Here is a 23,454-nt window from a genome sequence, read left to right as displayed (position 1 = left end):
AGATGTTCTCAATTGAAAAGTACAGATTCCAAACAAGGCTGTTCTCAGAAGCTAAATGGTGATACTGAATGCAGCTGCTGGTCTTCAGACCCTCTGAGGACCAGGTGATCAGAATGAAATACCATGCACTGCCATTTCTTTGTGTGTTGTCGTCTTTGTGAGATTACTCTTTCTTTAGCACCTCTAACCAAGCTAAGGCCCTGTCAGAGGCTCATCTTACATGACTACATTAAAAAGTAAGTCAAAAAAAGTGTAATTGATATACAAAGGAGAGTGAAGAGAATGTTCCTTTTGAGTAGTAAGCAGGTTTGACATTCCACGTGAGTCACCCAAGTGACAATCTACTTCACTGAGCCAAGCATTTTTCTTAGACATCAAAAGCATTAAGTGTTTTCTTCACTGTATTCTTTGACCCTGCATTGAAGGCAGTAAACACAGCAAATACATTCTTGCCATAGAGAAAAGAGCAAAAGCTGGGGGTTGTGCCCCATCATGCACATCCTCAGTGTGCAAGCTACAGTGAAGTGAAAGTTACCACAGAAATCAAACAACCTCACAAAACAGAGGTCATTGACTCTGATTAGCCTGTAATAACTCTGACCTTTGGACCATAGCTCACTTTCCCCTGGATGCACTTTTTCCTGTTGCTGTAAACATTTGAGAAAAAGTAATGACCAAGTTATTACAAATCTAAGCCCTTCTGTACTTCTTTCCTAGTCAGTGCTGCAGAAGCACAGGCTGTAATACAGGTGTTGTTACAGAACGTAACTACAGTGACTATGTTGATCATTCTCCCTAAGAGATACACTTTCTTTTTGGCAACACTCATGATTTTAAATTAAGTGGAACTGAACCTTGCCCTGAGGAGTTCAATTTAATTCGGTTGTCAGTCATAACCTTTAATAAAGTCTGGAAGGTCAAGATAAAGGTTTCTGGCAAAATAAGATTGTTTCTGTTAAGTACTGAGGATAATCCCTAAGTGCTGTCATCTGCAGGTCCATTTTCACAGAATTTTAAAGACACAAGAACCAAGATGTTCTCAGAAGCAATCATATGCAGTCACTTGGTGATGGTATTGTTTCACACCACATGCTCAATTACCAAAGAGATCAAAGTTCTAGAAAAGGGGAAAAAAAAATCTTTCTGATCTAATGACACAAATATCTAACTATCATTTGACATGATGAAAGAACTATAAACTTCAAATTATATAACAGTTATTAGGAATGGGATATTCTGGAAGATCTATATAGGCCTCCACTAAGTAACCACAGCCAGAGAGCTCTGAATCCCATGTAGATTAATAACAGCCACTGTCTCCATTCTCAGCATGATGCAGGATCCCAATCAAGCTGATAGGGCTTATGGTTTAAATAGAAAATCTACTGCAACACATGTGGAAAGATCCCTGCTGTGCTTAAGAAATATAATTTGGTGAAGCACATCCTGCAGATCTTGAAAAGAGCCATGAAGTTCTGCAAATACTTCTTTTACTCCATGGAAATAGTTTGTGTTAATTATCCAAGTGTTACCTGGGTTTTTGAAATCTAGATATATAAATAACCTTGATTGTACCTTCAGTCAGACTCATTAAATAGTAGTATCCTTTAGACTGGGTTTTCACCTCACGTCTCACTTAAAATACTAGTGAAAACAGTTTTTTTTACTTGGTTGAAATGTCAATAATGCATAGAACAAATCCCAGTGCATAGCCAAGCATCTCCTCAAGTTTCTAAAATAAACAGGTCTGGAGCCTATGTCATGGCTGTGTCTGATGATGCCCATCCATTAATTTGTTTGGTCCAGTGCAGCTACACATTTCATAAACCACAAGTCACATATTCATTCAGGAAGTTTCACTCCTCTATTGGTTACTAATCATAGCCCAGGATTAACAAGAAGCAAGCAGCAGCTGAAGGGAAACACATTGTTCAGTACTTCATATACTGAGGTGTCAGAGCCAGTATTTAGCACCAGTGCAGCAGCCTGGACCAACCCCTGGTGCAGCAGCAAATGCCATTGCATTCACAGTACATCTGAGAGTACTTCTCTCCATCTTCATTCCATTCCATGGCCACAGCAGCTCCCTGCTGGTTAGGAATGCTTCAGGAGATGTCACAGCACAAGAGCCACTGGCCAGGAAGTGCTGCCCTAAAGTCCCTGCAGAGCACAGGGAAGATCCAGGTTGGCAGCGTTTGTCACCATGTGTTTTTGTAGTCTGCAGACCTCTGTGCTTTCTGGCTGTGTCAGGCCAATTTTCTGTGAGCCATGCTTTATGCTACACAACGAAGGGTCTGCTCTGATGGTTTTGTACCTGCCATGGAAACTCTGGACCTCCCTTGTGGTGGTGCATCATTTAGGAACCAGATACATGTTCACTCCAAATACTGCTTGGTTTGTTAAGATAAGCTGACATCCATTTCATTTTACTTAAGCTAATCCACTATGTTTTCCACATTTCTACAGCTTGCTGTTCATAACTAACTGAGCCAATTTTGCAGTGAGAGTCAGGTGAGTAGCTGAGGGAAAAAAACTAGGACAGAACTGAAAAATCCTCTAAAACAACTGGTTAAGAACATAAATGCATTTTGAAATGTTCGTCTACAAAAAAACTGAAAAGCAGCTTTCGCCATTAGGTTGATTCAATGCTCTGAACTTTCAAAAGAACTAAAAATGTAAGAGAATAATTTTTATGAAGCCATTTTAAAATGTCAGGGAAGATGGAAATGTCACAGTACAAATGCTGGGTAGTTTTCATTTTGCAATTATTATTTTGTATTTCTTAATAGAACTCGTGAATAAAAATGCATTATCTTTAATGTATTTAAGTCATGTAAAACCAAAGCAAAACCATATTGAGAAGAACCTTGTCTTTTTTCCTACTCTTTCTACTCACACTTATAAATATGTTTTTCCTTTTGCCATATCTTTCTGCCATTTGGTGCTATATCTATTACTGTCTTCAAATTACACCTTTACAATTATCATATTTTCTCCCCTATCTAGATAATAATTTCTATGGAACAGAGATTTTTTTTTTTCAAATTATTTGTTCAATGCCTCTTGGCAGTAATTTTTTACCTTTTTGAGAGCCAAAAGTTAACAATAACATTCTAAGGTCCTTCTTTACCAAAAATTAGGAACTATTTAAGCCACGGGTATTTCTTAGGCAAAACAAAACCACCTAACACATTACTAAATAGACAGGGATTAATAACATGTTTGCCAACAACACCAAGAAAGCTGAGATATGCTTAATTTAATGTAACTTTCAATAACATACTATAGGGTGGTTTTTTTGTTTTTTTAACTGTTTAAATTGCAATGGTCTGCTTCAACTCACGTTTACTGGTAAGCTACTGTATAGCCCATACTGAAAAACTAGGTATGAACAAAATTTTGGGATAAATTCTCTCTAAATGCTGAGAAGATGATACACATGTAATGCTTGTTAGGTAATTTAAATGGCTGAAGAGACAGGTACAGACAGGAATGAAATTACTCACTGGCAATATACAGCAACTCCTTTCTAAAGCTTTAATTGAATTTAAATAAGCCTACCAAGAGAGACTGAAATTGGAGAATTATATACATTAATCTTGCCATGGTCTTTGAATGCGAATTATAATTTAGATACTTTTATTGACATTCAATTTACATTTTTCACAGCAGAGTAACAATGATGCAACAAATAATGATTACATGTTTGGGAAATAAAGGGTGGGAATTAGGAATATACTTGGAAATTGAAATTCTCCATTTCTTGGCTTTTTCTCCTTTTTTTTTCATTGATTTTTCCTTGCTCTGACAAAATTAGTATTACAGCATTTCCCACATCCTCACTACTATGCTGGAAGATTTTTAACAGGCCAAGATAATTTGCTGACACTGTGCAAAGTGAAGCTCAAAAATGAGCTTTTTTTTTTAGATAAACAGGTATTTTCTTGAAGTTATAAGTGGTAATTTTTCCACCTTGCCTTTCAGAGCAGAAGGACACAGAAGAGGTGAGTAGTGTAGGCCAAGTGTATTTTATTGCAAGACTTTACTGTACTTGTCAAGCTATTGGAGAGCCATATGAAGCCTTTGCTTTTTCCTTAAATTTTTTTTTGCTTGCACAGCCCAGTATCATACGCTCTACCAGCTTGAAAAATGTAATTTCGAAGGAACCAACGTGGTTACAGTTTAGGAAAACAGGGGTCTAAAACTGCAAATTGGGCATGTGCCGCCTCTGCACTCTAAATTCAGACTTGAACTACCAACCACTGCTGACACGGAGCCCGAAGGCTGAATGCAAAGGATTTAATGACTGGCTGGACACAAAGGGTCATACGGTAAAGAGAGCCCAGGGTTGCTACGACTCATTGATCAACTAGAGGGGTTGAACCAGCTGCCACAATGGAACACTAAAGCAACGCACGCATACATTTCATCAGGATGGAATCCCGCTTTGCCCTGAATAAAATTAAATTGTTTTCTTCCTTAACAATATTCCTGCCAACTCAGCAGAGCCCGAGCGACCGCTCTCAGCGCACGTGGCAGAGTACAAAGTTTTAATGCCTGCCTATGTAGGGCAGCAAGACATGGAAACATAAATGATTAAGCCAAAAGAGAATTTTGTGCTTTACTGAGCGAAAAAATAGTTCAGAAAAAAATAAAAAAAGTGCAAGTGCGGGTCTTGAACTTGGGTCACAACCACCCCGGGCAGCGCTACAGGCTGGGGAAAGGGTGTCTGGAAAGCCGCCCCCGGAAAAGGACCTGCGGGTGTTGGGTGTTGGCCAACAGCTGGCTGAACGTGAGCCAACATGTGTCCAGGTGGCCAAGAAGGCCAAGGGCATCCTGGCTTGGATCGGGAACAGCGTGGCCAGCAGGACCAGGGCAGGGATTGTGGCATTGACGGATCCACACCTCGAGCGCTGTGTCCAGCTCTGGGCCTCTCGATTCAGGGGTGCTGGAAAGTGCCCAGAGAGAAAAGCGGAGCCGGTGGAGGCTCTGGAACACCAGTCCCCTGAGGAGGCAGCCGGGGTTGTTTCGCCTGGAGAAAAGGAGGCTGAGGGAGGACATTATCACTCGGTGAACCACCTGAAGGGAGGGGGTAGCCGGGTCGGGGTCAGCACCTTCTCGATAGACAACTGCCGATAAGAGAGGGGACACGGTCGCAAGATGCAGCCGGGAAGCTTCAGATTAGACATTCTGAGGAATTTCTTTACAGAAAGAGCGACTAGGCATTGGAATGGGCAGTCCAGGGAGGTGGAGGTATCACCGTTCCCGGAGGTATTTAAGGAAAAGTTGCATGTGGCACTTAGTGCCGTGGTCTAGTTTGACACGAGGCTGCTCGTTCACAAGCTGCAGCGGGTGGTCTCGGAGCTCTTTTCCCAGCCCGCCGACTGTTCCCGCAGTTGGGAGCGGGGCAGTCCCGGCCCTGCCCCTGCCCGGCCCCGCGGGCCTCCCCGCGCGCCCGTCCGGCAGGCGGCGCTCGCGGCGGGCGGGCGGCGCTCCGTGCCCGCGCGCAGGGCGCTCGGTGGCCGTTCCGTCCGCTCGGCGCGCGGCCCCGCCCCCGCGGTCACGCCACCCGCCCGGCCGGCGCTGCGTCAGCCCGGCAAGATGGAGACCGCCGAGGAAGGTACTGCGCTCGCCCCGCCGCCGCCGCCGCCAGCCCGCCGGCGGGGGCTGTGCCGGGGCAGCCTCGGAGCGTGGGCGGTGCGGGGAAGGAGGAGGCGGGTGTCACTGGGCTCGCTGGGCGGGCCGGGGGCTGTTCACACCCGGAGGGGCTTCTCGTAGCGGGGCTGCAGGTGCCCGGGCCCCGCGCCCCCCCCGCTGTGCAGGGCCCGTGGTGCCGCGGGGGCCGAACCGGGCCGGGCCGGGCCGAGCCGAACCGAACCGAACCGAACCGGGCCGAGGGGGCAGTGCGTGAGGCGGCGCGCGCGGGTGCCCCTTACATAACCGCGGGGAACGGGGAGCGGGGGGGGAAAGGGGGGCGGTGCCGGCAGCGCTCGGAGCGGGGCTGGGATGGGCCGGGACACCTGGGCACCGGGGCCCGCCGCAACCTTCCGCTGGCCGCGGCTTTGCCTGGGGAGCTGCGGGCGCGGGGGCGAGATGAGAGCCCTGTGCGGGAAGCCGCGGGCGGGGAGGGCACTGCCCCCAGATCCCTCCTGGCCGCCCGAGCCTGTCGGACCCGGCCGGCCCCGCAGCCCAGGGCGTCTTAAATTTCCGCGTTCGGCTGAGTAGTAATAGCTGCTGCTGCTTTCGCAAAGCTGACTTTGTTATTACGTGTGCAGTCTGTTTGAAAAAATGAAATATGCAGGAGCTGGCATGTTCCTCTGTCTCTTTTGCAACAGACTAATACACAGTTACTTATCTTACTTTAAAAAAATAATTGTCAAAGATATCATGGCCACGAGGGGGTTTTTGTCTGCATTTTAAGGGTATTGCTTTATTTGAGATCAAACATGTTTTGTCAGCACTTTTGTTATGCTTAGATAATCACAAAATCGCAGAATCGTTAAGGTCGGAAGGGACCTCTGGAGTTCATCTACTCCAACCCCCCTGCCAAGGCAGGGTCACCTAGAGCAGGTGGCACAGGGATGTGTCCAGGTGGGTATTGAATGTCTCTGGAGAGGAACTAGGTAGTCCAGGCAGATACTGGAGAGCTCTGATAGATCAGCACTTCATATATATTGTAAACCAAACTAAATAAAGGATGTTTGTTGTGCTGTGTTTCTTGCAGTATTTGAGCTTTGTTTGTCATCTCAAACAATGAGTGCAAATACATATTGCAGTAGCAAGGCAGTTCCAAGGAAAGCATTTTGCATCTTGGCTTTTGTTACTTTGGCATAATTTTGAATGTAGCATTTTATCAGGTATCACTTGATTTTCCTGCTTGAGAGGATTAAAAAAAAAGCTGGAAAAACATGAATCACTGGATGAAATAAGACGGCACCTTAGTAGTGTTGTGCTGTAGACATCTTTAGTACCCATGATGACTGATGGTTTATCAAAATGTTAGTGTTTCTTAAATCTAATATTTAAAATTGCTTGCTGCAGCTCTGTAGACCAAGTCACTTACACTGATGAAATCAACAACAAAGTGAAACTTTGGTCACTTGTCCTTTGGTTTCCCAGAAAAACTGGTTTTTTTGCAAGCTGTGAAGTGGATACTCAGAAATGACCTCCCGATTTTCCACCGCTCCAGTAGCTGGTAAATCCATCTTGGTGGATTTAATTCAAACAGCATAGTTGATAATTTGTTACAGGCTGTTACCAGTGGTAGACTTTGATCGTACCTGACTTAAGTGGGTGAACAGAAAAACCTGCAAGACAAAGAAGAGAAGGTTTTTAGTTACATATTTAAGGCATTGTCTTCTTTAACTGAACTTTGTGTTCAATTCCACACTTGAAATTTGGACTGTTCTGGTTTTATGTATAAGCACACACAGAGGCACATATATATGCAGCCTTAGATATTATATTGTGGCTTTATCAATGTTGTCCTCAAAAGCTCCCAGTGATAGCATGAAAGTAACCAGTCTATATACTCACTTTCCATAAATACCACTAGAATGTTACGACTTCTTCTACAGTTTCAAACCTCAGATCCTACTATTAGAATTTCACGTGGCTTGCCAGAGTGCTGAAAAGACTTCCCAAGGTTAGAAAGCTCTGAACAGCAGTAGCAGCAGCAGCATAGACTGTGTTAGCACCTTGAGGAAGAGGAAATATGATATTATTGTGTGCTTGAACTTCTGCTGCAGTGTCAGATGGACTTTCTGAGCTGGTGATTGTCTGGTAGCAGTATTCTGGCCATTGTGGTTGTGATGGGCTTTGTGCTTGACAGAGCTGTATTGTGGAGCTAGAAAACTGAGCTCCATGGTGAGAGCTTAGATAAGAGAGGCAGTCTGGGGTCATGGTCAGACCTAAGTGGAAGCTGCTTCACCTCAGAATGAGTGTGAAAGTTGTTTCTCTGCAGCACCTGAAAGCACCAGATATCGGGTTTTGCTGAAGAGAGGTAATTCTGGTTCTTTCTAGATAAATCGGTTTGCTGCTAAATAATGTCTTCATATTTTGATATTCCAGTGTTGAATTCAGTTGAAGAGATAATAGGCAGTGAATCATTCTCAGGGGCAACAGGAAAGAGCTTTTTTTCAAGGTCATTTTTTCCAAAACATGTGCATGAAGAACAGGATGCAAAGTGCATGTGCACATAGAAGAATAGTGACTCTTGCACAGTGGAGTTCTCTGGGACTGTGGCTGTAGGTCATAAGGTGCATAGCTTAACACATTGACCCTCAGCAGAGTTTATTGATTTGAAGCTATCGGTTGCTTAACAGTCCAAACAATTTTACTCATAATATGTTTATTTGGATTTATAAAAGAAGTGGAAATATTTAGAAATTACCATAGCTTTGAAAAAACAAAATTTAGTTTTTATTTTAGTAAGCTGTCAGGCAGTCTTTTCTCAAGTAAAAAATTCTTTTGCTCACAGTAATGCAAATTGCTTCCTCCCAAAGGTTTTGACAGTAAGTGAACAGTTTGCTGTGAGAGTCAACAGGCCTCTGCCTTAAAGCAGCAGATTTAGAGAGCAGTGGACATTTTCAGGGTACTTTTAGCTTGCTTTTATTGGTGCCAGAGTATTCTTAAAGCAGTGGTTTCATGTGCTGTCTCGTGCTTGTCTGACTCCTTGTGAGGCTCATCCAGCCTGCAAAGTTGTCAACTTGCTGTAGTGAAACAGCTCTGTTGGGAAGAATGCAGGAGGAGGTGGGCATGCCACAGGGAGTGGGTAGGGCCTGCCTGTCAGTTGGAGAGATCTGCCCTGTGCAGCCATCTGGAAGTGCTCTCTGGGATGGAAGAATTGTTTAACTGAAGGAGCTGTTCTGGTCAGCAAAGAAACCAGGACTCCTGATGTTTGGAGCAATACTGCAAATCGTCGCTGCTCAACATGGCAACGATGGAAGTGCTCTTTATGGCTCTCTGCAGCATCACTGATGTGATATTGAACATCTGTTTCTGTTAATTCTGAGTTTTCATGCTATGTGAATGAATTCATTCCAACAACACTTTTTATAGATAGAAAATTGTTTGAATTTAATAATCTGAATTCTTACACTTTATGTGTAGGAACTGTCCTAATACTTTATAGACTATAGATATGGTTATAATGTGACTTTTTTATAGAAAAAAAAAAAAAAACAGTCTTTGGTTCCTTTTGGACGTTTTTGTAGAAAAGCATTAACTTTTGAAGATTTTGACAATGAACAAGGGTTATTCAGACTTGAAATTGTAAATTTGCAGTATTCTCACATCAGCTAGTGTCTTTCTGACAAAGATCTCTGATATGCATGTGTTCCACTCTTGCATGTTTACTGGATAGTAGTTGATAGAGAAATAATTAACAGAACATATTCACATATTCTATTGAAATGGGCATTTTATGTTTACTTCCTTAATAGAAGTAAAAGGAAGAGTCAAGGGAAGATCTATCATGCATCTTCCAATAAACAGATAAAACTTGATTTTTATTTCTATTTGATTGTGTGTTTAGAGCTCTACCTAACTGAATGATACTTAAAATATAGACATCTGTTCCTTAGAGGGAAAGGTTTATGCTCACTTCTTTATTCACAAAACATGTTGCAACCTTTAGTTGTAAGAAAGTATCAAAAAGAGGGAATAAAGAAGGTGCAGGATCTATGAAAGTATTACTGTATTACTGAAATTATGAAATAAGAAATAGAAAGTGTCTTTTCTTTCTAGGCAGTAGGCTGTGTCCCAGTTGGATAGCAAATTGCAAAATACCTATGTCAGTTTGGTTTGGATTTCAGATTTTTTCCCTTTCATCAAAAGCACCAAGGAAACATCTGTGTTAGGTTCAAGAGCAGTGAATTACTTAAGTCATTGTTGGACATTATTCAGTCTTTTCTGTTCAGCCTCTGTTTAACTTTTTCCAAACAGAGATGGAATTTTTGTTTTTCGAAGTATCTATTTTCAAGAAAATTATCCTTAGCAGTTTGTATGTTTAGTGATAGCTCTTCAGATAGAAAACACACCCTCCTGCAGTTTTACTGTATCTATTTCCTAGAAATCCTAAAATTTTATAAGTCGTGTTTTGAGTTTATGTAATGTAATCAGGGAGATAATGTTCTTGTTGCTCTTTCTGGTGATTTCCCAGTCTCTGTCTTGCATCAGATGAAATCTTTCATTCTCTTTCAATTTATTCTGGCTTCATTTTGCTGCATGATAAAGTTTCTAGAAAGTAGTTGTGTCATTTTTCTTGAAAAATTCGAGTTCTTTAAGCAGTAGTGTAATAAGCTTTTTGTCCTTGTCAGCAGATATATGCAGAGTCTGTCGGTCGGAAGGAACTCCTGAAAAACCTCTCTATCATCCATGTGTGTGTACTGGCAGTATTAAATTTATTCATCAGGAATGGTGAGTTCTGTGTCTGTGTGTTTCTTACTTTTTTTTTCACTAATGAAAGCATATTAACATGTTTCAAAAAATACTTCAAGTCTTCAGGTTAACTAGTGAAAAAAATCCAATTTTCAAGTTAGACTTGTTGAAATGTATTTAGGGTTTTGATGTTTACTACATGATGATCCATTACAATTCAGGAAAAATTTTGTAATTATATATGGAAAGAAAGCACTGATAATTATTTGTGATTTTATGAAAAGCTTTATGAAAACTAAGTAGAAAAATCAGTATGTTGGGGCTTTTTTTTTTTTGCCCACTTAGAGTTATGAATAGAAAGAATATCAAACCTCACAGAAAAAAATAAAATCCTTAGTGCTTTCTAGTGGTTTGATCAGGAAGTGCTAAAGTAAAAACTGTAGTTCTGGCATGGTCATTTCTGATGGTATTTTAATAGTCCTTCTTTCACAAATACAGCAGTTCTCAGTCTTAGCTGTGTGCACCTGTATGTCATATTTTGAAGTATTTTTAAGAACTGGTGTCACTGGTGGTGGCCATGCCAGGATATCTGCTTTGATCAATAACATACTCAAAAAATGTTTATTAATACTATGATATATGTCAGTTTAACTTTTTCTACTGTTCAAAACTTGCTTGATGGCCTAAATGGACTTACTAAACATGTTAATTTAAGTCCTGCTTGAGAGTACAAATATCCTGATTTAAATGTGAAAGCAGAGAATTGGTGTGTTTTCCTTAGTGGAGGGATAGGGCTGAGAGATGTATAGCATGTATTAATGTGATCACTTTTTATTGCAGCTTAGTTCAGTGGCTTAAACACAGCAGGAAAGAATACTGTGAATTATGTAAACACAGATTTGCTTTCACACCAAGTAAGTATGTTTTACTTGCTACTGTTTTTTTCAGAATTTTTCTCACATAGTATCTATGAAGTGATTACTTTTTCATTCAGCATGGTAGATCCAACCTTGTGGCATAACTTCTGTGTTATTGTTTTAATTGCAATCTTAATGCATGTTATTGCAGACTGTGAATTGCTTTAATACTGGCTAATTTGGTTCTTTCATAATTCTAAGTCAGACATAAAAGAAGTATTATTCTGTACCTTTTTTGACAGCCTCAGTCCCATTCTTTTGTTGCCAGTATTACAGCATGTGCCATGTTTTCAGCTTCATTGATAAATCCAAATTTTTGGAAGTCTGAATGGCAAAGTGAAACCATGGCAAAATTTGAATTTGAAAGGCAGTTTTCAGTTACCTTTAAAGGATCTACCTGCAACACTAACACTTGGCTTCTATGAATTACAGTTCAAGTATTCTTGATAAATAATAGAAATTATGATTATTCCACTTAGCATATCTTGACTGAAATGTAACTACCCAGTATTAAATTACCTTTCATGTTAGATACAACTAAATAGGTTAGGCAACTTATGATGAAGAATCTTGATATAATTCCCAGAGGATTCTTAATTATTATCTTTTAACTGTAGTAGGAATAGGTGAGGTGGCAAGCTAGTATTATTTAGTGTTACCAGTTTATTGCCTGTTGAGCAGGTAAAGTGAGTTTTATGCTACATTTTTCTCTTCAAATTTACTGATTTATTCCTGCTCCCCTCTCACCTTTTTTTGTGTGTTGGGGTTTTTCTCCTAGTTTTATATTTTGAAGAGAAAACTGAGGTTAACGTGGTTTAGTTAATGTATTTTCTATTCCAAAAAAATCCCTTAATCCACCTTCCTTCTATAGGTTGAACCTTGGTATGATGTATTTCTGCCAACAGTTAATTAAACACATTAGACCTGCATTGAAATGTGATATTAACTCTCTCTTGGGAGAGTAATAGCATATTTTATGTTGAACACAGCAGTGTTTTCTGGTTATTATTCTTAAATACTACAGTGACCTATATGAGGAATGTTAGAGATCATGTGCTTTCAGGTTTTATTTGTTGAACATTTTTACCAAGGCATTATATTGCTTCTGTATGGAGGTTTTGCAGACTAAGAATGATGCCCAGTTCTGAATCTCCCTGCATGCTATTTAGCCACTTTCAAAATTGCATATTAGGTCCTTTACAGAATTTAGTGTGTAAGACCAGAAAATAGCATTTCAGTGATTTATTAGTTGTTAAGAAAGAAGACTTTCTAGTCTTGTGTGAAAAGAAAAATGAAATCAAAAAAGTTTATAGTGTTTTCCTTGGAATCTAGGAAAAGGGGATGAGCTGTTCTGAACAAAATACACTTTATATGCATGTTACTATTGATAAGAGGAAGCTTAGTTACTGCCCTTATCAACAGAGACGTTCCTGCAGAAGTTAGTTCTTTGCTGATACTGCTGTTGCCAGCACAGTTTGTAATGTACTTGCAGGTGATGGACAGGGAAGAAAACTTAATTGAGGTAATGTGGCTCAAAAAGTTACCATTTTTCATAGGAGCTTTGAAATTGGTAATAAGGAACCACTTTCTTCCTCGTGCAATAGAGTGTATCCTCCACGTTCAGCCACTAGTTATCCACTGTTTATCATCTGCCAAACACTTGTCACTCCCGACTCAGCAGGCTCGGCTGATAAGGTTTTCTTCTTGGCTTTCCACATTGTAGTGTGCTTTTTCCCACCAGGCTTCACACAGTGATAGCACATCAGGTACCCTGCGCAGATTCTTCCTGCCCTCCTACCCTTGTCATTGTTTCTCTCACACCCAATACTCATGCAGTTACAGGTTTCTTTAATTTCTCTTGTCCCTCTTTCTTTGGAAGATAATGTGGCTGTCCAGTCTGGAAACTGGATCTGCTTGTGGGAGCAGGGAAGGAGTTGTGGGTGGTGAAGAGAGAATGATAAGGCAGAAAAAAAAAGGCATATAAGTATATGCCAGTCACCCCAAGCAAAGTTGGATCTGGCTTGTAACCATGCCAGGTGGAACAGACTTTCAGATAAGTTGATTTACCATGGGAAGTGGTAAAATAAACACATACATGTAATTATCTATGCTCCAGCAGACAAGCACTAATAGTGTAATAGAGTATTAGTGCAGTAATAGCAACAACTCCTCCCTTGTTTAGCTTGGTTTGCTTTCCAAGGCTGTTGCTGTCATTTTGTCAAAAATGCTCCCTTTCTATTGTAACTTCCTGTGTATGGAGTATTCATAAACTATTTCTAGTGTGTTTATTCTCTAAGTTCTGTAACATTTTGGGATTTTTTTTTTTAGCACCCAAACTGCTAGTTTATTTATTGCTGGAAAGGAAGGAAAAAGGAGAAGATTCAACTTGTATTTTGGCAGGAGTACAAAGGAACAAATTTTTCTTTTGAATAATAGCATCTTTCTGTAAATGTGTTTAGTCATGTAGGTAAATGACTCGATTTCAAATGCATTCTTTAAAGCTAAAGTGTTTATGTTTTAAAATTAATTCCTTTTCTGCAGGTTCTTCAAGTTAAGAATTAGTGCAACTGATACGCAAAAGTAGCTTTTCACATTTTTTGATTGTCAAGCTGCTTTTTCATTCTTAACTTGTGAGTTTTCTTCCTGAGTTTTTAAAGAGTAGCTACTCTGTATTCTTTTCCTCCCCACACATGTGCTTTCATTTGTCATGTGCAAGGATGTGCTCCTATTAATGCTACACTAAACATTCGTAAGCACTGATACATGAAAGAAGGTGAGGCTTTTTCTGAAGAAAATGCAGTTGTCAAAACATCTCCATTCTGTAGGAGGTAACGTTAACATAAGTATTGTCAAAAACACAAACACAGAAGCAGACTGGGCTGATCTTTTTCTGAGGATGGGATGGATTTATTTCTGTGCTTCCTGTGCAGCTTCATTGCTGGTATGTGGTTCATACAATGTTACAAGCTTGGTTAAAAAAAAGACTGTAAAACTAAAGGAAGCCATATGAGTAGGGTGTTCCTTATCATGTAATTTGGATATTACATTATTGAAGGATATATTGAAGTGATGTCTTTACCTGTTCATTTTGATAAACTTATATGAATGTTATTTCATCTATTTGTTAAAGCTGTGCTTGCCTGAGAAGGAGTGGAGTTTTTCTCCTTTTGCTTTAGTGTTCTGAAGCAAAGTCTGCATGTGTTTGAAGGGTGTTAAACACAGAAACATAGAATGGTTTGGGTTGGAAGGGTATTTTGGAGATCATCTAGGCCAACCAAGAGAGTAATTCTCAAGCCCTGTTTTACCAAACCAGTGCTTTCACCCACGAACTATCAAATATATGTTTTTTACTTATGAGTCTTATTTCATGATCAGTGCATGAGGGTGACTGAGGTGACATATAAGTGGTTTGCAAATGTTATAGTAAATAAAAAATCTTTGGGTACGAGGGTTGCAAGTGTGCTGATTCTGTGAAGTAGGTTAAATGACAACTTCTAAAGGTAGTTTGTGTTTTTCCTATCTCATTTGTTTCAGTGTAAGAGCAGATTTTCATCATATTCTCTGTTTTGGAGAAGAAAAATTAGTAATTGTGTTCCTGGAAAAGTTAGGCTTACAGGAGGGGAGGGGAGGGTAGAACAAAACCCCACCTTCTCAAAGCAACCAACCAAACTAAAAATACCCCACCCAAATTTAGGATTCACAACTAGAATAGCAGTTAGACTACATAGGTGTGACCTAAGTATCCACAAAGCTTTCTAGTATTTTTCCATGACCTGTACAGCTCGAAAAAGTTGAGCCAAACCTATGAAAAACTCAGCCAAAGTCTGTTTGAATTTCATTCTATAGTAGAAAAGAAGACAAGTTATTAATTCAATTGGTCTCTAGTAGAAACATTTTTATTTGGAGGAACTGTGGTAAATAATGCAGAAATTTGTTTCTCAAACTGAGTTAGGAAAGATTACTGGGGTGGAAAGTAAGGGATGGAGGTGTGGTGAAGAGGATGCATGTGCAGAAGCGAATGAGGAGAATGGGTGCTGTAGTGGCAGGGGTCCAGGTCTCAGGCCTCAAAGTCACAGTGGGAAGTGGATAAAGGGAGGTGCAGTGTGGACAGAAAATGGTACTGGATTACAGACACAGGTGGGGAGATAAGCTATGAAAATCACTGGCAGCAAGCTCCAGTGGTGCAGGGTGCTTGCATGCCAGGGCTTCCTGTCATGCTAGGAGTTCCTGCATTTCAGGCACCTGAATGTTGCATGACATAGTAGGATTTTACCTTATCATCATAGTATAAAGCTTCTAGTGGAAAAAGCTGTACATATTTTGAGGTGTGCACAGGAAAAACTTTCTTCCCACCCTCAGCTTCTGAAAGCAAAAAAAAAAATCACCAAACTGTTAAAATTTGAGGGCCATAGCATGTCTTCTCTGAGTAGTAACTTTATTGTGTTTTTATTTGAAAAAGCGCTATTGTAATCCTAAAGCCTTTGGAAAAGCAAGCATGCAAAAATGCTAACTTCTATAAGCACTTGGTGTTTTGAGTTAGGATGAACATTCTTGCACTTTCTTCAGTGTGTTCAGTTCCTGGAAGTCACTTTTTTATTTTCTTTTTTTTTTTTTTTTAATTTAAAATCTCTCCAACTTAATGACTTATCCCTCACAAATAAATAATTGATACAGAGTAATGTTTTCTTTGTAGTCCTTGTTGCAAAGTGTTGATCAAAATATATTTTCTGAAAATGAGATTTTTTTCAGAGTATCTGTTGCATTGTCTGAGTGGTACCATAAAGATTAAACAGATATACTCTCAAAAAGTATTCTTTTGCACCCTCGACAAAGACTTTTTGTCTCCAGTGGCATAAATTTTCCAGAATGTTTGTTCAGTGTGAGCTGAGGTCATTAGTTAAGCATTTTCTATAGTTCCAAATTGTGTACTAAATCTGTTTCTGTAACAAGAAAATTGTAAGACGATGTCAAAATATGTTTGTGCCCTGCTTTCAATTTACTGCTCTATGTTCTCACAACTACAGTTCCTTAGTGTTACACTTTCAATCTGTCCTTTCATGAATTCCAGTTCCTTGCCAGATACCTGACGAATAACAAGCTTTGAAATTTCAAACCAGTTACTGCTTGTCTCAGGGATATTGTTTTGTTGTTGCTTTGTGTCAGTTATAATCCACATACTGCTGAAATGCACAGTCTGTCACCATTCTTTGACTGCAACTGGATATTGATGCTGCTTGTCTGTGTTCTTGAGCTCTCTTTGCAATACGGAAACTGAGGGAAATAGCCCTGGAGAGAAAAGAATTTATTTTTCCTGTAGAAGCTTCTTCTCTGAGACTAGTGAAAGGATGATTGGGAATGTAGGTGAAGGGGCTGCAGGTAGATAGCATAAAGCAGTATTTGTTAGACTCTTAAAGGATTGCTCATGAGAGGAAATGAAAACTTCTATTTGCTCTTATAAAAACTGAGGTTTCCTCATGTAGGTAGATGTGAAGTTTGTCCATAATGTTAAAGTCTTCAAGCACATGTGTCCAACATAACAGACATCCAGGCAGCAATGTCTTTGTGCAACTCCCAAATATATTTTATCTTCTTTGTTCTAATCTGTTAATGGTAGTGTGCATTACCACTTTCTGGTATCCATGTAAGTGTGTAGAAACTAACTACATGTAATGAAATTGTTAGCTAGTTGTTTGCAAAAGAAGACCTCGCCACTGTTTTTCTTGGCTTTTGAGTAGGGACGGGCCTATGCAACATATTAAATTTAAAAAGTCAAGAAAATTTGGTATTATGAGAATATCTTTGCAGAATGAGAGATTTGCACTGTGCTCTGTGATAGGAACATCCTTAGAAGAAATTCTGCATGATACGAAACAGTATCTATTGAAAGTTAGTCATTGTGTGTAAATTTCAATGTCTATGGATACTTAATCTGTTCTCTTCAAATTTCCTCCCTGTGTGCTGCTTTTATTTTGCTGGGGGTGTTTTTGGTCTGTGCTGTTGGATGGCAAGTATAATCTAAATTATCTAGCACAAACAAATGGATAGTGTGCAAAATTGCTGGTTGCTCTTGTTCCTTGTGCCCTTTCCATGAACTAGGTTTATAAATAACAGAAGAATCTTTGAGGTAGTGTTGAGTGAGAGTGATGCTGATTTTAGAATCTGCTTCTTCTTGCGCTTATTTTTAGGTAATTGGGGTTTACAGTTAACAAATAAAGCTATTAAACTTCTGCTAGGTCAAAAACTGGCATGGAGCTTATAAATTTTCCCATTCCACTCAGTACACAATGAAACAAATGTGTTATGTGAATTATTTTGTTGTTTGTTTGGAGTCATCTCTTGAGAATATAAAATATGCTTATTCTTCTAGTAAGCTTTTGTAAGATACAGTTTGTAGTTGGCAGGACTTTTGCATAAATGCTTCTCTAAGGGCAAACTGTTTCACAAGTGCCTTTTCTACACAGTTTATTCCCCAGATATGCCTTCACGGCTTCCAATCCAGGACATCTTTGCTGGACTGGTTACGAGTATTGGCACAGCAATACGATACTGGTTTCATTATACACTTGTGGCCTTTGCATGGTTGGGAGTAGTACCTCTTACTGCATGTAAGTATTAATCTTCTGTACATAATGTTCTTATACACAGGGAAATGTGCCACTTCCTGTAATAAAATTTTGTGATACCTTTATTGTTTATTTAAGAAAACATTCAAAGGCACTATTTTATTTCTTTTCACTCAGAAATTCTACCTGTTCGACTCTTTAACCAGTAGTGCAATGCAGAAAGGTATTAAGACATAGGAGAGAATGCGTGAAAGAGCTTTTAAATGTCTTACTCCAATAAATTGCCTCTTCTCAATTATCTTCTTTAAAATCTACATGGAAGGTTTTATTTTATGTAATTTATTAATTCAACAATCTAAGAATACACAGAAAATGGAGAAAGGCAGAAGGTTCAGTCAAGGAAATGATAGGAAGTACATCTTTACAAACCATGATATGTCCCCTGAACAAAAGAGCAAGGGACTAAATGCAGAAGGAAATGAGACAGTTTCTCGGTATGTTCCATGTTTTTATTTATGGCTAGCGCAGGCTTAGTTTGAGAATAACACAATATTGGCATCACCTAATTTCCTGAAGTAGGCCATATACACTGGTGGCCTACTTTGCAAGTACAAATCACAGTAAAAATGTAACATTTACTAGCATCAACTATTAATCCATAAAACAGCTACTTAAAACAGATGATGAGGTGGTGATGATCCTTATTGCAGGATACCATAACACCGGAAGTTTATACGCATTCAAAATATGGTTGAGCAAAGAAAAGGGGAGAATATTCTATCAAGGATTAATTAGCTGTGAGGTATAGGAAGTGAAATGTATGAGAATGCACTGAAGAAGTATCATGGCAAGTATCTTTAACCTTCTTCCATATTCTTCCTTAGGCATCCATTGGTGTGACCAGTGCTGGACACAGGTCTAGATGAATCTTGGGCCTAACCTAGTATGTCAGTTCTTACACTTTGAATGTGTATTCTTAAAGACGTGCAGCAAAAATGTAGCTTTGTTCCATATGGTTGTATATGGTCTTGAGTTCTGCTTATGCACTGAAAGTTGAGATTTTCTTCCATAAATTTAGTTGGACACCAGGAGAAAAGAGGGTACCTGGGGTCCTTTCCAAGTGAAACCATAGCCAAAATCAAAGTTATATCAAGCTTCTGTTTATTCCCACAGGTCGTATCTACAAGTGCTTGTTTACTGGCTCTGTGAGCTCACTACTGACACTGCCATTAGATATTCTGTCTACGTAAGTACTTCAGTAGTTTGATACAAAAACCTGGTTTAGTCAGATTATCCTGAAAACAGTAACTTTGGAATTCAGTGTCCCTTCCATCCAGTTACACTTGTTATCTTCCACCATCTTAAAAAGCAACTACCCACTACCCTTTGCACAACCAGATGTATGGACAACACCATTACAATAGAAATCATTTGACTTTGGAGTTCTGTTACTTAAGATATTTGGAGTTGGAAAACCGACTTTATGCCCAGGTTAATGAAAACTTCTAGTCGATGTCAAGAAAACCTATTCTGCAAAATTACATTTAATAATTAAAAAAAAAAAAAATCCTGTGGTTTAAATCAGATATACAGCAGAGTATTAATACTAATGATGTCACTTTCTGTTTTCTTCATTGCACATTTATATTTTGAATTTAATTTTATCAATTCTGAGTCTCTTATGTGAGAGGGATTATTTTTTATCAGACTTCCTTCTAGCTGATACTTGGATTTTTGATGCTTCAGTCACCATCTGCTATTGCATATTTTCTTTCTTTGTCCTTTTTTAATCAGTTTTTCCTAAAGAATCAGTAAATACCAAACAACAGAATTTCAGGCTGCCTCTTACTTACTCATTATATATGAACATGAGGAACTGAAACTGAGTTTAAGTAGAATCAACTGCACATCAAGCAAATTTGGAATGAATGTTCTCTGTATTTCAGCTAAGTCATCTCAGTTGGGAAATCAGGTCAAGTTGCATGTAACTAATTTTCATTATTGGAGAGAGCTGCTTGTTTTAGTCCAGTAACATGTATTCCCTGTTATCTCAGTAGTGTAGATTCTATTTTTATTTGGAGAAGAATTTGAAACAACTGAACTTAGAGCACCTCTTGTCTATTACAGTGTAGAAGAAAAATAAGGGCCTTGAGTATTTCAGATTTTAATGGCCTGTGAATCTGTGCTTTGACATTCATTTCTTCGGCAGTCAATTACAGTAGCCTCTTGTATCATCTTTTCATTTTGGACTTCATGTCCCTGGTATTCACTGTGCTGTGCTGGCACAAATGTGCAGCTTCAAGGGGGACCAAACTGATGCTTCTTTGGAGATGGAAGAGTACTGTAGTACCATGTTTCTTATTTATTTTTAAGAACATCTTGTAGTTTTCCAAGAAGATGCCTGAAATTAAGGATGAGAATTGATTAAGATGGTTTAAATACCTCTTGCATTGCATGAAACCTAGTTTGGTTAGTTGGCTGAACTTTGCTTTGCTGCTTCTATACAGTTATGTATGACCTGATTGATTAATATTTTTAAGGTATAGAGATAGTATCTGAGGTAAAATGGTATCTGAAATGTAGAGCAGTTGAAGGGAAACCCTGGAGTTCAATTCTTCTGGTTCAGATAGGTCAGCAGATGCAGTGCTTAGGTGGACTGGATATTGTGCATTTAGGCATTTAAGTAAACCTGTTACTGTTAACTTAGTAATTATTGTGTTTCATTTGCTATTCTGGAAGATTGTTTTATCTGAACCAGTCTGTAGTCTTACCTGCAAAATACTGGTTTTGTTAATACTTTTTTTTTTTTTTTTTAAACAGGGAGAACTTACTGGCTGACTGTTTGCAGGGCTGTTTTGTGGTGACGTGCACTCTGTGTGCATTTATCAGCCTTGTATGGTTACGTGAACAGATCGTCCATGGAGGAGCACCACAGTGGTTGGAACAAAATCAACAACAGCCACTCAATGGTGTTGGTCAACAAAATGAGGTAAAACTTACTGCTCATTAGTTCACAATTAATTTAGAAAATGTGGTTCTGGGAGTAAATACTTTATCAAAACACAACAGTAATGTTATTTTACTTCAGGGTGTCTCTATTTGTTAGCAGAAATTGAACACTTGTTCTATATAAACTTAGCCACACCAATGTTGTTTTTGAAGCTGTTTCATTGTGTAGTATTGCATAGATTCTTATCTCTGCATCTTTACCATTTTTTAAGATAATTTTACGCACATAAAGCTGAATTCTTATACATAGTCAGTGAAGATGCAGCTTGCTTTTACTTTGTCTTTTTCATAAGTATGCTAATAGTTCATGACGTAATGATTCACTGTTCCCAAAGCAATTGGAAATTTTGCTGACACCACTGAAATTGGAACTTCTGTGCCCTCCTCCCACTCTCAACACATACATGTGCACTCCTTCAGTGCTTTCGGGAGCTTCTTGGGGGGAGAAGTGATAATATAAGCAATCCATGCATAGCGAAGAAATAATTCAAAATGTTGTTTTCTTTTTAGTAAATGTCAGTTTTTAAAAGTCATATTGGTGACTAACTTGGGTTGGCCTTGAATTACCATCTTTCTAATATAATGATAGTTTCCATGAGAGAGTTTCTCTCTATTACACTGGTAAGACCACATATAGAGTACTGTATCCAGTTTTAGGGTCCCCCAGTACAAGAGAGGCATGGACAGACTGGAGTGAGTGCAGTGAAGAGCCAACAGATATGATTAAAGGATTGGAACATCTGACATAATGAAAGGCTGAGAACTGAAATTGTTTAGTTTGAAAATGAGAATGCTCAGGGTGGACCTTATCAGTCTCTGTAAATGTTTGATTGATGGCTGTAAAAAGAAGAAAGAGCTAGTGCCATCTTGCTGGTATTGAGTGACAGGACCACAGGCAGTGGGCTTAAATTGAAAGTGCAGGAAATTCCATTTAGATTAAAATAAAAACAAAAAGGTGAGTTCTGTTTGTGTTGGGTTTTGGCTTTTCTTTTTTTTTTTTTTTTTTTTTTTTTTTTTTTTTTTTTTTTTTTTTACTACTACAATCACCTACTGGAACAGGTTGCTTAGAGAGGTAAAGTTTCCACCTTGGGAAAAGGTGGCTCAAAAGCCAAGTGGAAACAGCACTGACCCTGTCATAGCTGATTTTGCTTTGAGTAGCTGGGTTGGCTAGATGATCTTTAGAGGCCCCTTCCTACCTCAGCTACTCTGTAAAGTTATCCGAATGTTTCTTTTCCTGTTTTTAAATGTGTAGTGGTCCCAAGTGTAATTCTTTTCTAGAATATATATTATTGACTTCTTTTAATACTGTTTGATTTCGTATATATACAGGAGAAAAGCATGAATAGAGCTTGTTCAATGTAACCAAGTACTAAATCCTGTTTCTGCAGGCTCAGGCTGCAGTAAATGGAGGTGTTGAAAATGCTGTGCTTGATCAACCTGCTAACCCAGCTGCTGAGAACGTAGTTGTAGGTGAGAACCCTGAAATTCAAGAGGAACAAGTAGATGAAGAAGAGGAAGATAATGAAGATGAAGAGGATGCTGTAGTAGAAGATGCAGCAGATGCAAACAATGGAGCACAAGGTAACAGGTGACTCAAAACATTAATGTTCTAGTTCTTATTAAATATAAATTAATTGAATATAGAACTGCCATAATTGAAGGAAGCTATGTAAATTCCCACTTCAGCTTGTTTATCTTGGCTTTGCAGATTTCATGTGTTTTGAGTACTGAAGCATCTGCTTGCTGAAAAGTTGTCAGCAGTTACAAGATGAATATTAGGCACTCAAGTCTTTTTGTTCATTTAGAACATAGCATGGAGTGGTTGCATCTTGTTTTGAGTGATCTAACAGCTATTGTCTCCTCAGATGACATGAACTGGAATGCTTTGGAATGGGATCGAGCAGCAGAAGAGCTTACTTGGGAGCGAGTGAGTAAGAATCATTTTCTTGAATTTAATAATCCAGGCTCTTACTTGAGATGACTTGTAGTGTTGCTGTGTTAAAATACATTTGGGATCACTCTTTTGTAAGAGCCTTTAGTGACCTAGAAAAATTGTTACATTATAAACAAAGTGTTAATATGTTACTTCTTAACCATCAAAGAAAGCATTTTTTTGATATTAAGTATAGTAGCAGCTTATAAGTATAAAATACAGTAGGAGCTTAAAACATTTTTTAGTAGTCTTTTCTGAAGTCTTTCACTTGGTGAGGTGTAGAAATGACTTGCAGCTTGCTTTGAGGGCACTGGGCCAGATTAAGAGTGCAAAGATGTTGCATTAGATGTAGTTTAATGCTTAATTTTTGTATTCATGAAGGCATTGAACTAAAGAAAAGAGAAACAGAAGTTTAGGTTTCTTTGCAAAAAGCGAATGTGCTTCTATAAAAATGATGTAGCATTTTAATGTAACATGGTTTCTGTATTGTTTATGGATCAGAAATTCCATAACTAGAGCATGACATGCATGTACACTGTAATCATGGAGTAGTGTAGAGACTTGAGAATTTGGTTTCTGTAGCTGGTCTGGAGATAGCCAACATCTGAGTTCAAAGCTCACCAGATGCAGCAAAATCTGCCTCACAGTAGAT

The 23,454-nt window shown here is 39.0% G+C and overlaps 1 protein-coding gene across 2 annotated transcripts in view; it reads left to right on the top strand.

The window, feature by feature from the left end:
* Positions 1-5,462: 5,462 nt before the first annotated feature.
* Positions 5,463-23,454, top strand: part of MARCHF6 (membrane associated ring-CH-type finger 6) — a 44,732-nt gene continuing 26,740 nt past the window's right edge. Inside the window, exons 1-8 of one of the 2 annotated variants that reach the window (XM_079301154.1) lie at positions 5,463-5,620; positions 10,323-10,419; positions 11,221-11,294; positions 17,759-17,902; positions 19,034-19,106; positions 20,681-20,849; positions 22,258-22,450; positions 22,735-22,796. In XM_079301154.1, coding sequence (XP_079157280.1) covers positions 5,602-5,620; positions 10,323-10,419; positions 11,221-11,294; positions 17,759-17,902; positions 19,034-19,106; positions 20,681-20,849; positions 22,258-22,450; positions 22,735-22,796 — 831 coding nt within the window. In that variant the 5' untranslated portion in view covers positions 5,463-5,601. Of the gene's footprint in view, positions 5,621-10,319; positions 10,420-11,220; positions 11,295-17,758; positions 17,903-19,033; positions 19,107-20,680; positions 20,850-22,257; positions 22,451-22,734; positions 22,797-23,454 lie in introns of both variants that reach the window. The other variant, XM_079301153.1, reaches the window with a different exon arrangement.

This window comes from Erithacus rubecula, assembly GCF_903797595.1.
Source record: "Erithacus rubecula genome assembly, chromosome: 3".
Classification (NCBI taxonomy): Eukaryota; Metazoa; Chordata; class Aves; order Passeriformes; family Muscicapidae; genus Erithacus; species Erithacus rubecula.
The sequence above is the reverse complement of the archived record's forward strand: the minus strand, read 5'-3'. Positions and strand labels throughout refer to the sequence as shown.